This window comes from Phascolarctos cinereus, unplaced genomic scaffold (assembly GCF_003287225.1).
Source record: "Phascolarctos cinereus isolate Bilbo 61053 unplaced genomic scaffold, phaCin_HiC Scaffold_5;HRSCAF=322, whole genome shotgun sequence".
NCBI lineage: Eukaryota > Metazoa > Chordata > Mammalia > Diprotodontia > Phascolarctidae > Phascolarctos > Phascolarctos cinereus.
This window is the reverse complement of record NW_027555958.1, coordinates 43,639,935-43,656,910: the sequence shown is the minus strand read 5'-3', so window position 1 is coordinate 43,656,910 and position 16,976 is coordinate 43,639,935. Positions and strand designations below refer to the sequence as shown.

Here is a 16,976-nt window from a genome sequence, read left to right as displayed (position 1 = left end):
GAGACATACACCCCCCACCCAAGAAAAGAATCAGTAATTTCTATACAATTTCCTCCTCTGCTCCCAAGTTATAGCCTGAAATGCTGTTATTTATTTTCTTCCTTATTTCCAAGGCTAGTTTTTTAAATGTCTGAATCTAGGTCAATCTAAAGTCAAAGAAAAGAAAGTAAAGGAGAGTCCCTAGGAGTCATGGTCTTCAGATGTTATCCCAGTCTTTCCCCTGACTCCATTCTGTCCAGCCCCTTCCTGAGACAGGAATTCTGAAGGCCCCATTTGAGTGCATTCACCTTTGCTTCTCACTCTCCTACCCTCACGATGTAAGCCAAGAACCTCCTAACTCCATCCACCCAGATACAACATTGCCTTTCCTCCCCCAACTCCCCATCCCCATAAGCCCCTACAAAGAAAGATCCTTCTGAAGCTTTTTGCTGGAGAATTTTTTTATTTGAAAAAACATATTTAACAAAGTCTGGCAGTTTTGTTTTTGCTTTTTTTTTTTTTTGATAAATTAAGACTCTCAAACCCATCCCACTCACTTTTGGAAGTTGGTAGAAGTGATAGGGAAGGCTTAAGTGACATCAAGTGAGTTCCATAAAAGGGAAGGCCAATGGTAAGAAATCTCAAAAGGAAAGAAAAAAAGGAGTGTGGCCCAAGACTAGAGATGAAAAACTACAGTGTTCACAGATCCAGCTGACCAGACAATACTTCAACCCTTCCAGAACCAAGTCAATTCAATTCCCAGGCAGAGATTCCTAGTTTCCACTTAGCTTTCAGGGTAGAATTCAGGCTACCCCTCAAAATAACCAGAAAGATGAACAAAGAGTAAGCCAGGAAATTATTGTCCCATATCAACCATTGATCTAAAGCGATGATAATAAAAAAGAAGAGCAAAGTTTTGAAAAAATAAATGCCCCTAGTCAGTGCAGATGGAGGCAAAGTACTTATAAAGATGGAAGAATTGGAGTCTTGGGTCACATGCTCCTAAGAGTTCTCTTAGTGTCTCCTTCCTGCCATGGGAGTGACTACAGAGACAGAGAACTCCTTGCCTGCTTTCCTCAGTTGAGTGGAGGGTCAGGTTTAGGTTTGGCTTATGCCTTCCTCAGTCTACTTCCCTACTCCTTCAGAAAGGGAATCAAGCAGAAATACCAGAGACAGATTGGAGGTATCAAGACCCCCCACCACTTTCCTCTTTCAAACAACACTGGCCCCTTTTGTCAGGTGGGGAGCTTCTCAGAATTCATCCTAAACCTCACCGGGGTCTAGTATTGCACGGGAGGGGAGCAAGATGTGGAATTTTCACCACTGGCCCTTCCCATGTCAGGGTACTCTACTGAGGTCTTACTTAGCCCTTTGGGACCTCTCCCAATCAGCAAGAATGACCACATCACACAAACATACATCTATCACAGAAACATCAGATACACATACAGAAATAGTAAAGTTGCATGGCTTGGAAAGGTGTAGAATCTTGCTAACCCTGGCTACAAGTCACCCCATGTCTGTCCACAGCCCAGCTGCAGACTCTAAGATGGGCCAGAACTTGAGGAAGAAAATCACATCCTCAAATCTCAAATCTACTAGGGTTTATACTCTGAGCAGAACCCTGCCCCCAAGCAACCACATTATTGTGAGGTTTCCACCTACAAATTCAAAGGTAGCCTTTTATCTCTCTCCCAGGATGATCAGGAGGTCCTCCCTGAGATATAGCTTCCTCCTGTAGTCCCAGGTCCCACCTCCTCTTTCCATTCTCTCCCTCACCTGTGCCAGCAGGGGAGGTCAATGGAGGTCAAGCCTGATCCTGAGAATTTGACAGAACGACAAATGTCTAGTACACAGGCAGTTTCTCCCAATTCCCAACCCCAAGATAGATGTAGTGGGGATTGTGATGGTTCCTGGCATGGCTGGGGAGTAATTAAGAGAACTGGTCTTAAATTAACTTTTTAATTTAAAAAAAAAAGTGGGGGAGGGGGAGGGGATAATTGGTGGGGAGAATACTAATGCTATAGAAACCAGGGCTCAAAGGCCCTAGGTGTTCAGAGATAGATGCTGAAATGCTGTGAGCTGAGGAGCTAGAGTCCAAAGGGGGAAAATGAGAAAAGTAGTTGGTTGTCTTCCCCAGCCCTTTGCCTGAAATCTGCTTTCAGTCCAGGAAGAGAGCTAGAGAAGTTGTGGATGCAGGTAGCAATCAACAAAGCCGGCCTCAGCTCTGGCAATGCAACCCATCTACCCCAAGAAGAGGATTCCTAAGTTAGGGGTCCAAGTTAAAGAGCAGCCCAGGGCCCAGACCATCATCAAGAAACCTAGACTTCACCCATGGTTCCTCCCAAGGGTGGGTGCGAGGGTTCCTATCTCAGGTCAGTTGGGCATCCAAGACTAGAAGCTGACTAGCCAGTGGCCATTTGGTCAGTCCTGCTGCCTTGACCCCATCTCCAGGAGGGGCTTGACCAGGGTGGCATAGTGAGGAGTCCAGTCTCCCAAGCCCTTCTAAACAATGACAGGGAGGGAAGACAGAGGGGAAGGTCCTGGGGTCACTGGTTCAGGATGGGGCAGCATTTCTTCTTAGCTGAGCACAGGACTGGGGACTCCAAGATGGCAAAACCTGAGTAGGAAAAGAGTGGAATGGTCAGGCCTAAAGTAGATTGAGGACCTAGGAGGAAGGGAAAGACCTACTCAGGAAAGACTGTCGTTGTGGCTATTTCCAACATAGTGGAGCTTAATGAATGTTTGAACTGAATAGACCATATGTCTCTATTTTGCTTACTGAATTTCTGCCTCATTCAGTCTCCACATTGCTGTTGCTTGTTTGTTTCTTTTAATTACTCTTCTCCTAGCTGTTGGACTTCTCTCACTGTGGGACTTCACTCATATTTTTCCCTCTCCCATTAATTTCCAACCTGGGTCAGAACTAAAAAGTTAGAGGATGGAGTGGGTGCTGGGGGAAGGGTTTCTTTCTCCTTCACTCACCATCTCCTTTAGAGCTATAAGCCCCGGGAGCTGCTCCACGGCCTGTCCCGGTTTCCCTTGGATCTCATTTGCTCTTGTACAGCACCTGTCTGTGAGGAAAAGGCATCTTAGATAATCATATTAACCCTTCTGTGCCTCAACTCCCCACACAGATAGCTGTTGTGCCTGGAAAGGAGATATCTCAAGCTTCCCTTGCTATTTTATCCCTAGGTCTCCTTAACTATGAAGTAATTTCTCAGATCTCACAGCCTTGCCTCCAGCTATATAGTCTTAGCCTCTCTTCTCTTATTCTGTCCTTCATAAGCATGAAATGTAAGCAAGTATTCCTAATAATATTTTGCATTTGTATAGTGCTTTATATTTTTATAACTATTTTTAAACACTCATTTTATTTGACTTTCAAAACCATGTTTTTGAAATAGGCTTTGGAGAAGTCCTTTTCATAGCTCCCCAGGCAATAGCCTCAGTCTTCAGTACCAGGGAACAGTTCCTGATGAGGTCCCCATTCCAAGCCTTCTTCTTTTCTCTTATTTACCATGGATAGTCCATCTCCAGCCCCCATCTCTCCAGAGCCAATGTGTGTTAGATGAACAAAATTCATAGGTTCTCCAATCATGGTCCTGTCAATCCGCCTTCTCTTCTTCTTCTGCTAGGAAAGGGTGGAGTGATTAAGAGTAAAGACTGTCAGCCAGAGCTAGGAAAGAGGGACAAGATACTAAACAAGATACTCTAGAAAGCAAAGACTCTTTTCTGTCTCTCTCCTTTTTTTTTTTTTTGGTGAAGCAATTGGGGTTAAGTGACTTACCCAGGGTCACAGAGCTAGTAAGTGTTATGTGTCTGAGGCCAGATTTGAACTAAGGTCCTCCTGACTCCAGGGCTGGTGCTCTATCCACTGCACCACCTAGCTGCCCTGAAAGACTCTTTTCTCGATAAGACCATGAAGGAGAGGGGCAGACAAATGTACTAGGGAATGAGACAAGAAATGAAGAAGCACTGTCCTGGGTAGACAGTAATATGGAAGAAAAAGATCTGGCTGTGGTCTATATTGCAGATGCTGAATCAGCTGAAGTCACCGGTCAATGAGGGAACAATGTGGATGGTTGCCTAGCATTGCCCTCTCTCTGTCTACCCAGGACTGGTGGGCAGAGTGGGAGAAATTGGGACCATTAATTTTTTAGCTTTGCTTCATGTACTAGCTGCCTACATGAGATACTATCCTGGCAGAAAAGAAAGTGTGCCTCAAAGAAGACAGCACCTGGACAGTGTGTATAGTATAAGGTATATTACCTCTTGTGTGACAGGGGTGGGGTAAGGGAGGGAGAAGGGGAAAGACTCACCGGCTGGGGTTTCTCTACCACGCAGCAGCCCAATTTGTGCCAAAACTCACTCATGTTCCCTGATGATTCCAGTTTTGTCCCCCTGCCCGAGGCCCCAGAGGGCTCCTTTTCTGGTCCCTTGGTCTTCCTTCTTTAGAGACCCCCTCTTCACCCTTATTCTCCTCTGGGGATTGATGAACAATTCGAATGAGTCAGATGGACTTGGGAGGGTAGAATCCTAAGAACCTTCAACTAGTCAGTGCCTCAGACCATGGGAGACTAGGAAGGAAGAGAAGAGAGTAGGACATATGGGGCAGAAAGCTGTTATCTTCCTCAAAATTTGGAGACCTGGAAGAGAGGAGAAGAAGGCAAGGTTAGCAAGAACACTGTCCTCTTGAGGACCCCTTATTCCAAGGCCAAAAGCTTCCCAACCTCCTCATATCCTTCCCCCTCCACATTCCAACACTAACTACTGTTTTCCCACTTCAGGGCTTATGTGCTTCATAACCCTCAGGTAAAGACGTGGCAGTGATGGAAAGGAAAGGGCATTAAAAGGCTGAAGGGCAGAAACCTGGGGTGCTGGGGGAGAGATAAAAGGAGGTGGGGACCAATGATGAGGAGAACAGAGCTAATCTAGGTTGGGGAATGTTGCAAGCTTCAGCTTGCTCTTCCTGAGGTGGGGGCGGAAGAGGAGGGGCAGATAAATAACTTAGAAGTGAAGAGGAAATAGTGGTTTCTTTTCACCAACAGGGCCCCTAACCCTAACAAGCTTCCTTCCCTACCAATACTATTTCTGCTCTATCTTGTCCCTCCTCATAACTTTGCCCCTCTCCCCTCACCCCCCTATCACTTAGATTTCTATATAAACAAACCAGGCCTTGTTTAAGAGACTTAGACTACAGCAAGAGAGATGACAAGCAGACTTCAGAGAAGGCTTCCTAACAAATTAGACTTCTTCCCTTATTTACTGCCTTTGCTCATCCTTCAATTTTCTCCAACTAAAGTATTTCCCTATTAGCCAGAGAATTTTAAAAAAATCATCCTGACAGTTAAATTCTTCCACAATCTGATGTTAACCTATCTTTCCTGCTTTATCTCATACTACTCTCTTTTTTTTTTTGCATTCTATACTCCAGTCCAACACAGGCCTATTTATTGGCTGTTGTCCAGTCTTATTATGTAGCTTTTCATCTTCCTACATTAGGGTAGGACAACCCCCATGCTTAGAACTTACTCCCTTCTCATCTCTGCCTGATGAAATCTTTCTCTTCAGGGCCTGACTCAAGTGCCATGGCCTCCACGAAATCTTTGATTCCTCCAGATAAACATGATCACTCCCTGTTTAGACTTTCTTGGAGCACTTTGTCCAGGGATTCCCCTGCCTCATCATATTCTACCTTGTGTCATACTAACTTATCATGTTTGTGCTCTTCCCCCCACCCCCAATTAGATTTTAAACTCCTTGAGGGAAGACAATTTTATGGTTTATCTTTGTATTCCAGAGCCTAGCATGACACCTTGAACATAGTTGATACAATAAATGTTTGATAAATTGAAAGTATTTCCTCCCTCTTTTCCCCAGGGACACTTTGGCATAATTCCTCCATTACCTGACCTTGAAAGATAGAGTCAAGTATGTGTGTGTATACGTATCTACCTTTTGTATCTATGTTCTATACCTGTTTGTATGTATTTTGTATGACCATGTTTCACTGTCTAGATGGTATGTAGATATCTGTGTGTCCCAGGGCAAGGTTTTAAGGTTTTAAGCTCAGTCTCTCCATCCCTTTTTTGTTCAATGCTCTATTTTGTGTCCACAAGACCCCTTCCTCTCCCCAGTCTTGACCCATTCTGCTCCTCTCCACAACCACCCTCAGCTGCTTCACCACCCCGCCAAGCACCCTCAACAATCAAATGCTTAACACCTGACTAAAAGACAGCCATTGCTATTTAAAGTGCTTAATGATCTTCAGTATCTGTAATATCAGGACATTTCAGTTTAACATTTGTTACAATTCATTTATTCAATACGAACTTACTAAGTGTCTCCTAGATGCCAAGCACTTATGCTAGGCACCGGAGACACAAAGATGGAAAAATAACAGTACTTCCCATCAAGTAATTACAATCTATTAGGTATGACACAAAACACAGTATGACTATATCTCTACTGACCTCCAGAAGCTTCAGTGTCTCCCTGTTGCCTCTAGAACAAAAGATGAACTCTCGTTTGGCCTTTAAAGCCCTTTCCAACGTGACTTCCACATATCTTTTGAGACCCATTCCATATTACCCCCTTTCCTAGATTCTACAATCCAGCCAAATCGGTCTCCTCGGAACATGTTCTCTGTATACTATATTCCATCTCCTGTCTCAATCTCGGTCTTCCCTTTCTCCTCTTGAAATTCTAAGTCTATTACATGAGGATTTTCTTGGTTTTCTTTGTTGCTGATCTATACTCAAGCCTTGCCTCAAAATTATCTTGTATTTCCTTCGCATAGATTTTGCATTTACTTATATGTGATACGTTGTTTTCCCTCAGTAGAATACATGCTCCTCAAAGGCATGGACTGTTCCATTTTTCTCTTTATATATCTCCTGTACTTAGCAGTGTTGGCACATAGGCGATTACTAAATTCTTACTGAATTAAATTGAGTAAGAGCAAAGGACAGATAATATTGACATTAATATATTGAATGAGGGTTTAACAAAGTACTTTCCTCATAGTAGCCCTGGGAGATACAGAATACAAGTATTATTATCTCCCTTTTTCTTAGCAGAAAAGGGGAGTCTGAGTGGACCAGGAAAGGTTTGATGCAGGGAGAAGGGGCCTTCAAGGGAGAGCATTTCAAATGGAGGAGATGAGAAGGAGGGAAGGCACTCTTAGCATGAGGAATGACCTGAGTGATGATGGCACAGAGGCAGGAGATGTCACATCTTGTTTTTCTCAAGTCATTGCTCTAATCTGGATCCAAGAAGGAAGGTGAACCTCTATATTCCAAATTAAGTCCATTTTATGCACGTATTCATCAAAATACATATTGCCAATTCTTTTGATTAAATAAACATTTATTAGGGACCTACTAGGCCCAAGTTGTCCTGACATACAATTAGCATTAGAATTTCAGATACCCAAGGTAAGCAGCATTGGATTTGGAAGCTGGTAGAAACCAAGGTGAGAATCCTGATTTTCATGCTTACTAGCTGTGTAAACATGAGCAAATCACTTAATCTCACGAAGGCCATCTCCTGATCTGTAAACTGGGAATAATAATACATATACTACCTATTCCTACAAGGTTACAAGAAAAGGACTTTTTAACCTTAAAGCTTATATGTGAGTATTTCATTTATTATACCTAGGGACTTCCCTCCCCCTTAGCCTGGCTCTTGGACACTCCCCCTATTGAGAAGGCAAGAGATTTTAACAGCAGTGAAATGGGAACATAAATATATTGGAAACTGAGTGGAGACACGAAGGAGAAGAGAACAGTAGCTGAGGTTTCCTCTCCTACTGCTGAAGAAGGACCAGACAAAGGACATAAGCTAGGACAGACAAACATGGGTTTGGGGATGGGGGAGGGAGGGGGAACCTGTGGTCTGTTGGGCAGTCAGTCATAGGATTTGTCTCAGTGGTAACAGTGGGTAGAAGAGGTCAAGGGGGAAATGGAGAAAACAATGAAGAATCAGAGGAAACTCCCCCCCCCCATCCAAGGCAGGCTATGTTAAGACTGGGCTCTCCCGGGAAGCTGAGTGGACAGAGGTAAAGTAGGGGGTGGTGGCAGAGGGAACAAGGATCCTTCTGTTCCTTCTTCCAGGGACCTGGCCAGAGCTGGGGGGAGGGAAAGTGGGGACTTGGCACCAACGGACGAATGATGCTAAGAAGTGACCAGGAAATTCTGTTCTTCAAGACTGTAGAATCTTGAAGCTACTGAGGTTCAAAGGAGAAACTTCATGACCCTGCCTCTCCCTGCCCCCTCCAGCCCAGGTGGCCATCTTGTGTAGAAGTGGGGATCTGGGGAGGTCAGGCCCGGGTGACTGTGGTGGGGGGAAGGAGAACAACATCAGAGCAGAAAAGGAAGCAGGCAGTCTTCGAGAGCTATGGCGGCTAGCAAAGGGTGGGCCTCTGGAGAGAATGGAGCCCAAGGCTGGAGAGCTCCAGAGGCGGAGTCTCTAGGCTTTCCCCATCCATACAGAGGGAGAGGGGGAGTGGCTGAGAACCCAGCTAGAAGGATGGGGGTTCGATTCTAGAAGGGGACTTCTAGATTGTCAAGGACACCTCCAAATCTTCATTTGTTCTCGAAGAGAAAAAGTGAAACGTAGAAGCAAGACAACCTCTTCTGCTCAAGGTCACAGGGCACTAAGGAGCCGAGAGATTTCTCTCCTTCATGTGAAAAGAAAAAGCTGTGGCAGCCTAGCCAACTTTTATCCTAGGAATTCAAGACCCAAGGTGATTTCACTCTCTAGTCCCCCAAACTTTGAGATCCACAGCCCAGGGTTGATGGGGTTGAGATTTTATGGGAAAAGAAACCTAGAGGGAGGCAGGAGGCACTCTGTTCCCTGATCCTACGCTGGCCCCAAACCGGTTTTCCCGGTCCCACGGCCTCCCAGCACCCGGCCTCCGGCTTGCTCCCGCTGCCTGACAAGCCTTCACAAGAAGCAGCTGGAGAGAAAGAGAAAGGAAAAGGGGGGGGAGAGAAAGGGGAAGCTCTGGCTCTGAGTACACCACCTCCACCTCTTCCTGGAGGGGCTCTAGGATAAAGCGGGGGTGAAGGGCCAAGGATGGGGGACAGGATCCCAGGTGAATTTCAGTCACATGACAGGCTCAAGCAAGATCTAGCCCACCCCCAATCGCACCTAGTTTGGGGGTTGGTGGCAGCACTGTACCCCACCCCAGGCCTCCTGGAGGGATCCCCAATAAACAGAATCCTGCTGCTCCCCCAAGCTCCATTCCTGACCCATAGACCCAGCATTCCCAGAAGCCCTTCTCGGGGAGGGACATTCTCTTTTCTGTAAGCCTCTCACTGGCCTGTGGCTTGAAACTTGTAGGCGGAAGTCCACCATCCTCCTCCTCAGCGGCTGCTCCCCTTTACCTTGCTTAGACTTTATCCAAGCTTCCCCCACCCAAGTCCCTGATCTAAATCCCCCACCGGAATCCCAGCCTTAGTTGGGCTGGGGGGAGTTCCTCCCCACCCCCACTTCTTCAACCTTGACTCCCCGTTCTCCCCTGCTCTGGTATTTTGGTTGCTCTAACTGTAAGGAACCAACAGACCTAGGTTTGGAGAGTTCTTCTTGGGGGGAGCCAAGTAAATGGGGGGGGTTCCTCCTCCCCCAAACCCCTGCCACCTCGAATCCAGCCAGTCTCAGACTCTTTTCCCACCAGCATCCGGTGGCCCTCCTTCCCACCCCTCCCTCCATAGAGTGGACAAAAGACCAGAGATGTCCAAGTCCCGACTCTCTGACCTGCCTTTCCCGGGGATTGAAATGTTTGGTGGTGATATTGAGGGGCTTCTTGGCTCCAGGTCTGGGTCCTCCCGTCAGGGACTTCAAGGTTTTCTCTTCTAGGCGGTGTGGGGGAACTGAGGGCGGGCCTGGAGAGAGGTGGGGCTGGCTGATGGCGGAAACGGTAGCAACTCGATTACGAAATCCGCCTTTCTACAGCCAGGCCCGCAGCTCCCACTCTGGACAGATTGGGGAATGCATGGCTGAGAGATGAGGGGGCAGTTCTGGGTGCCAGCCCACCCAGTTGTGCAAAACCAAGAGGGCTGGAGAGCCCAAGTGGGCCTGCTTCTTACCCTCCTGGCAGGGGGGGCGGAGGAGAAAGTGGTGATCCCCTGACTTACACTTACGTGTTTGTTCTTCACTGAAGGTCAACAGGAACATTTCTGCCCTTTCAGCAGGCAGGCAGATTAAACATTAGAGACTTCATGGATCACAGACCTACTTATTCCCTCTGTGTCTCCTCTCCAAGCCTCTTCTGTGCCCTTCTCCAAGAGGAATAGGTATAGGTTTCTTTTTGGATGGTCCTCCCAGCTTGGGTTTGTGTGAGAAGGGGATTCTGAGAGATGACAATGTTGAAAAAGAGTCAAGGATTTCTCTAATTCTCAAAGTGATTTCAAGGTCTGGGTTACTTGAAGTTGGGGGAGGGAGGAATACCCCTTTTACCCTCTACCCTTGCTGCAATGTAGACATTTTAATTCATAAACCTAAAAATAAATCAAAGAATGAGAAACTGGTTACTCATGCACTATTAGCAGATGTCTGGAAGAAATGGGAGTTAATTAACATATTGTGACTGGACCTCCAGCAGGCCTATCTTCTTTCTTCCCCTAGAAGGGATAGGCCCTAGAATCATTGAGAATTAGCAGAGTCACAGGCCCAGGCAGGGAGGGGGAGGGGAGCGGGGGAGTCCTTCCGCCCCTTTAGGAGGGGCTGCATTGCAGGGGGAGACTGACTAGACAGTGAGACAGACTCACAATCAGAGAGAGAAAGGCGTGAAAGCAAGGCAGACAAAGCTTCAACCGCAACCTTCTCTTTATCCATCAGCCCCAAGCCTCCTGAAGACACATTCGTGGAACCCACAAACTGTTGGTGATTGGTAAGCTGAGCTGAGGGAGAAAGGCAGTTAGGGCTAACAGGGAGGCAGCTTGTTTTGCAGGGATTGACCATGGGTTGGACAGGAGATTCACCGGGAGGACGGAAAAGGCAAAAAAGGGCGAGTTCTAAATAATAGGTGGTCAGTTGAAAGAATTACTCTATCATATTTATTTGTGTATTTATTTTCACATCTATTTGCATATCTCTAGCTATAGATATATTTACCTATATATTTAATAACCTTTCCAAATCTTATTTCTAGCTGTTTGTGTGTGTGAATATATATATATATATATAATATATATATATACTCTTATAATTTATCTTAAATATGTAATAACATCTGTGTTGATATATTTATCTTTCAGTCTATTGATAAATCTTCATTATTACTCGTCTATCTTCCTCAATTAAAAAAAAATCCTTTTAGTATTTCTCTGATGTGTTTACCCATTCCATGAAAACCTAGGAAGGATTTATAGAAGGAAGTGTGTAGGAATAGCTTCCAGTCCTCTGGACATCAGTCTTCCCTTGATCTAATCTTTCTCTATACAGAAGAGGCAGAAGTAGAGAAGGTGAGGCCTTCTGTGGTAGGGAGCTGTCCTACAATATCATTTGAATTCAATGCAGCATACAAGAGCAGGGAGAGGGAGTCAGTTTCTGGGGAATCGTATGTTCGCAGCTTAGAGGTCTGGAAGGTCCAGCGAAAAGGATTGGGGACAGGATGGGATATTTGTAATAGAAGGGTTCCCATTACTTTTCCTTCATGAGTAACATCATGACACAGACCCTGGGAGGTAAATGAAGTAGGATACCCATAAGGTCTTAATAAGGTTTGATGTGACCAAGGCTTTGTGTGGCTGTGAATCCACGGGTGTGTCTCTGTCTTTGTATTTCTATATTCCTATATCTCCTCTCTCCCGATATCTGATAATCTCTGCCTGCATCAACACGTGAAATTATCCAGATAATTGAGGGCAAGATATGTTTTTGCTTGAAATTCTAGATAACTGAAAATAAAGGCTTATAGCTTCTGTCCTAGCAGTGCTTAGGGTACAAGGGCATTTGGTGGAGTAAAGAAAGGCTTTTACCATATTTTGTTTAGAATTTCGAAAGGAATTAAAATGTATACCATTGTTATGAAGGGAATTTTAACCATCACTCATTCAGAGAAACTTTATATGTAGACCTAATTTCTCTGTTGTAAATTACTACCTATTTATTTAGATCTTTGTATGTGTCTCTATCTCTGTATGAGCTTCTGGGTTAATGACATATCTAGATTTAGATCCTAAGCAAATATTTTTAAAAAGATGTTTTGCTTGACTTAATTGCAAAAAGAAAAATTAGATTTCCTTCTCTGCCTACTGTGTAAGGACTATTCAGTCAACCTTTTTACATCAGAGGAATGGAAAATGGAGGCAGCTCTTATGATCTATTTCTTGTTCTTTACGGTCTTTTACATTTTCCCCATGTATACAGGATATTTTAACACTCAGAAAAATAAGTTAAGTAGATAGCTCTTGCACGTTTGTAAGTAGAGAGTTTGTATTATCTTGTAATTCCGATCAATAAGTATTAAGAAGCCTATTAGCTTAGTACTGTATTAGGTTTCGTAGCAGATATAGGAGAAGTATAAACTATCAATCCTGTTTTCAAGGAAGCATTGTAGTACAACACTTGGAAAATATGTACTGCAGGTAAGGCTATTTGCTGAACCTGGTACTACTGTTTTGCTTTCTGGGTTTATTTCTTGGGACTTCTTAGCCCCAAGCCTTTGCAGGGTTAAATATATGAAAAGTACATCTTTTTGTACATGTACATATATTTTTTGCAAATATTTTTGAGGTGGAGCAGAGCTGAATATCCCAGGATGATGACCTCACCTTTCCCACATACTTCCCCCACGCTATGCCAGCTCTCCCTGCCTCACCCTCCCTTTTTTCTAAGCAACTTCCATGCTGACTAACGCTCAGCTTGTAGGGTTTATTTTAGAGTTCATGCCTAGTTAAAAAGAGAAAGAGCAACAAGGATCAGTTAACATTTAAAAACCCCTTCCAGCCTTCTTATGCCAAAGACTTCCATAGCCCTATTCTAGCAAAGGACTTTCCCTATAAGACTCCAGTACAGAAATTTCACATTATTTAGGGATTTTTTTCATTATTTAAGACAGAGGCAAAGACTTACAGGTCCAGAGTGATGGTAGGAACTATTGCAAGGAATTATTTTCTACAGCCTAGAAGGCATTTCTTCTCAGGGAGAGGGTTGTGTTCTTGTCCCTTCTGGACATTCTAGGCAATACCTGACACCTCCACTTCAATCTCTCTTTGTTTGCCAGGATTGTACAAAGATAAGAGCAGTTTGTTCTGCTTGGTAGCAGTGTGTGGGTGGGATGAGTCTGGTTAGGGAGGAGAGTGATGGGAATTCAATCAGCTTGGAGAAAACTCCATTTAATAACTGAATCTTCTACCCAGGATTTGTAATCATTTGCCTTTACTGCCCTTAACTATTACCTGAAATAAGGGCAAAAGAAATAACAAGGATAAGTTTTTGTGTAGCGGAGGGCAAAGCTGGAAAACTGGACCAGGTATTTAAGACATCAGCTGTGGCCTGACAGATTTGGGGTGTTAATCTACATGTGTACCTTTAAAGTGAAAAGTCAGTTGACATCATTGATTAACCTTTGTGTGCTGAACTCTGTACAACTCTTAGAAGAAAATAGAGAGGTTTGTATCCTGCTCTTAGAAAAAGTCAGAGCTAAATGGAGATATATATTTTTAATAAACACTTTAAAAGACATGAGACCTATGAAATGCAACTAATTTTATATATTACATTCTACACACATAATATAGAACAAACTCTGTATTATACTCTACATGTATAATATGGAACTAATTATATTATATTCTACATACATAATATAGAATTTTAGTCTATAATAGTATAATATATAATAATATATATTATAATATAATATACAATGTAATATTCTTATAGCACTCTATACATGGGTTCTGGGGAAATGCTAGAAGGATAACTATGGAGCCAGAGTTAATTAAAGAAGGTCTCCAGAAGGAGTTGATTCTATCATAGCATTTAGAAGGAAAGAAGGAGCAAAGAGAATGGTAGAGAGGTAGAGGGAAACCCTTTCAAGACAGGGTATAATCTGTTAAAAAAAAAACCCTCAGAGGTAGAAAAAGAAAGGTTTATTTGCCTGTAGTAGTAAATCCAAACCATCCTCATTCATTGAATACTTATGTGCCTAGTATCGCATAGGGAAAGATTCTAAAACCTGGTTCCTACCTTCAAGGATCTTATAATCTAGTTTGGGGGAAATTAACCTGCGACACAATTAGAGAATAATAAATTGTATACCATAAATACAACAAGAGTACACAGAAGAGTGTAGCATGGGGTGACATCTTCATGGATTCTAGCACTGTGTTACAAGAGGACAGGTGTAGAATATCTTGCACTTTTAACAGTGGCAGAATGTTACATACTTTAATAGTGGAGATCACTGTGGTAGAAAGTCTTGCTTAACTTTTTGAGGTTTTTATTATCAAAAGAGGTACTATATGTAAAGTGCCATTATTAAGTGCTTTGCAAACCTTAAAGCACTACATAAATCTTAGCTATAATATAAAGGATGGTACCATGGGAAAAGTGAGAATTACTGGGAAGTATAGAAAACCTTTCAAAGGTTTTTGTTTAAAAGAAAACAGAATATAGATAAGCAGATATTTACTTGTGAGCAAAAGTTCAAGGCAAGGAATGTGAGGAATGATGGTGACAACAATCTGTCAGCAGTGAAGAGTTTGTGGATAGAGGGACCACATTGCTGAGTTGAGTTGATGCTAGAGGGAACCATTCTAAGATGGTTCACTAAGAACAGACTGCAGGTGAAGGATGAAAGGGGGAGGCTTCCTGAAGTCCTCTGATTGGATGGGTGGAGCAGAGGAGCTGTTACTGTATGTTTCTGAGCAGGGGAGGGACAGGAAAACAGGCCAGAAATATCATGGAGACTCTTTGCAGTATGTATATTAATTGGTGATTCCTTCCCAGGGAGTCATGAGGGACCCTGTGAGCAGCCAGTACAGCTCTTTCCTTTTCTGGAGGATGCCCATTCCTGAACTGGACCTGTCCGAGTTGGAGGGCCTGGGACTGCTGGACATGTCCACTTATAAGACCCGAGGCAACAACAGTGGGAAAATGTCTGAAGATGAGCCAAGTGAAGCTGGGCAGAAGAACTGTCCTGAAGGCGATGCCCTACTTGAGTACAGCACCTTCAACTTCTGGAGAGCCCCTATTGCCAGCATCCACTCCTTTGAGTTGGACTTGATTTAAGGCTAAAACCTCTCTCCCTATCACCATTTCTGTACTTTCTCTTTCTTTGGCCCCTTCCTCCCTACACTTCGTTTTAGACCTGCTTTCCCCCTTCATTGTGTTGAGGTGGTGCTAAAAGAATCTGCCATGGAATGGCTATTTATTTATTGTTATTTATTTCCCTCTATATTGTACCCCCACAGGCACCCCTCGTTCCCTACCAAGTCCTTCAAATCACTTCAGAAGAGGTATGGTTCTTCAAACAAAAGGTCCTAGGTACCCAAATTCCTTTCTCTCCTGAGACTAGCTTTAGAAAACAAGTCTGACTGGGGGGCAGGCACAAACCAACCTGCCTCAGAGTCAAAGAGGAGCAGTATAGTAGTGAGAGGTGTGGTAAATTGGTTCTTGACCCCATTGTTACCAGCTTTATAGACAGTTTACCAGCCTTTCCATCTCTACCCCTAGGTCAGTTAGCATGGGTGGCTTTCTCATGAATCACTGAAAATTCTGGGATTTCTTTTTGGGATTGTCTGCTATAAAAAGGTAAAGCCTGTTCCAAACAATAAAGTAACCAAGTGTCTTTCCAGGCAGAGAAGTAAGGGATGAAGACTTAAGCCCTGAGGCAACAGATGTTGAAAAATGGAGCCAAGTGAAAATACTTAAGCAAATTCTTAAATAATTAAAGCCCTTCCCTCCCTTCTATGGAGCTATGTTCTTTCCTCCTCAAGACTTCTCTCTTCCTCAGCTTTGTTCTTAACTGAAGAACATGGGTAGTGATACGGAAAGTTCACTAAGAAAAAAACACAAATCTCAAACTTTTAACATGTTATTTTTTGCTGTTTATGACAGTCCCACGTTGTTGGGAGCAGGTCCTTAAGCCTGTTTTGTTCTTAGCTCCATCCTGTAACCTACAGTCTCAAAGGACCTCAGCTTTAACCCCTTTAGAAATTACCAGCCCAGCAGTCTCTAATGGTTCAGGTACCTTGAGGGCATAAAATGAGATGATCAATACCTTCTTCACATCCTGACACTCTTTACCATACTATCTTTGAGAGTTCTCCACTCTTTCCCCGTTATTTGTGCTGATAATTCCTCACTCTCATCTAATAAAGCTGTTTAATCCCATGCTTGAATTTCATGTTACTTTCTCTTTGTTCATAGGGAAGCGGCTGGTGCTTTAGGATTTTGTTTCCTAATTGTACAGCGTTATTCATTTTAGCCTTATCTCTTTGGGGGAGGTGGGGCTGGGTACAAAGAAATGAACACTCTTTTACCAAAAAAGGTGGAGGTCCAAGTATATGACGAAAGAAATGATGAAAACTGGAGTTTAGAGAATTTGGTTTGCTCCAATTTTATGTGCCTCTCTTCCACTAGTTTGCTCTGAACCTAGCACAGTCCCCACCAACTGAGAGGCTTAGGTGCAAAGACTTCTTCTAACTAAACATAGAGCAAAAGGGATGGTAGAGGTCATTTACAGAAGTGGAAACAAGGCCAGAGAAGTGACTTGTCATCAAAGCTTTTAAGTGACCCCTACTGCACCAAGATCTTACAGACCCCTTTTAATTCATGTGCCCGATTTCCCCCCCTCCCCCTTTAACCTCATCTCTCAGAGGTGAACTTATCATTTAATAGGTATTAATATCAAATGATGAGTGTCGTGGGACACTTTGGAAAGAGAAGAGAAAGGAGTTAAAGGTTGCCCTTAATTTACAATACGGTTAGAGCAACATGTTATGTAAACTTAAGCTAGCATTCAAGTCACAATGTAT

At 43.6% G+C, this 16,976-nt stretch overlaps 2 protein-coding genes across 9 annotated transcripts; one reads left to right on the top strand and one right to left on the bottom strand.

Annotated features, from left to right (window-relative positions):
• Positions 1–422: 422 nt before the first annotated feature.
• CDC42SE1 (CDC42 small effector 1) lies at positions 423–9,919 on the bottom strand. 2 transcript variants are annotated; one of them, XM_078154883.1, is made up of 5 exons: positions 9,745–9,919; positions 4,302–4,628; positions 3,500–3,613; positions 2,965–3,053; positions 423–2,599 (listed from the first exon to the last, which is right to left on the bottom strand). In XM_078154883.1, the coding sequence occupies exons 2-4, from the start codon at positions 4,353–4,355 to the stop codon at positions 2,979–2,981; spliced, it is 243 nt and encodes an 80-aa protein (XP_078011009.1). In that variant the 5' UTR covers positions 4,356–4,628; positions 9,745–9,919; the 3' UTR covers positions 423–2,599; positions 2,965–2,978. The 2 variants fall into 2 exon arrangements, with proteins under 2 accessions (XP_078011009.1, XP_020860533.1); XM_021004874.2 differs by having other exon boundaries at positions 3,500–3,610; positions 9,745–9,913.
• MLLT11 (MLLT11 transcription factor 7 cofactor) lies at positions 4,164–16,340 on the top strand. Of its 7 annotated transcripts, none has more exons than XM_021004841.2 (4): positions 4,169–4,242; positions 10,151–10,283; positions 10,828–10,879; positions 14,947–16,340. In XM_021004841.2, the coding sequence occupies exon 4, from the start codon at positions 14,953–14,955 to the stop codon at positions 15,226–15,228; it is 276 nt and encodes a 91-aa protein (XP_020860500.1). In that variant the 5' UTR covers positions 4,169–4,242; positions 10,151–10,283; positions 10,828–10,879; positions 14,947–14,952; the 3' UTR covers positions 15,229–16,340. The 7 variants fall into 7 exon arrangements, with proteins under 7 accessions (XP_020860519.1, XP_020860500.1, XP_078011008.1 ...); XM_078154881.1 differs by lacking the exon at positions 4,169–4,242 and adding an exon at positions 8,657–8,731; XM_078154882.1 differs by lacking the exon at positions 10,828–10,879.
• Positions 16,341–16,976: the final 636 nt, after the last annotated feature.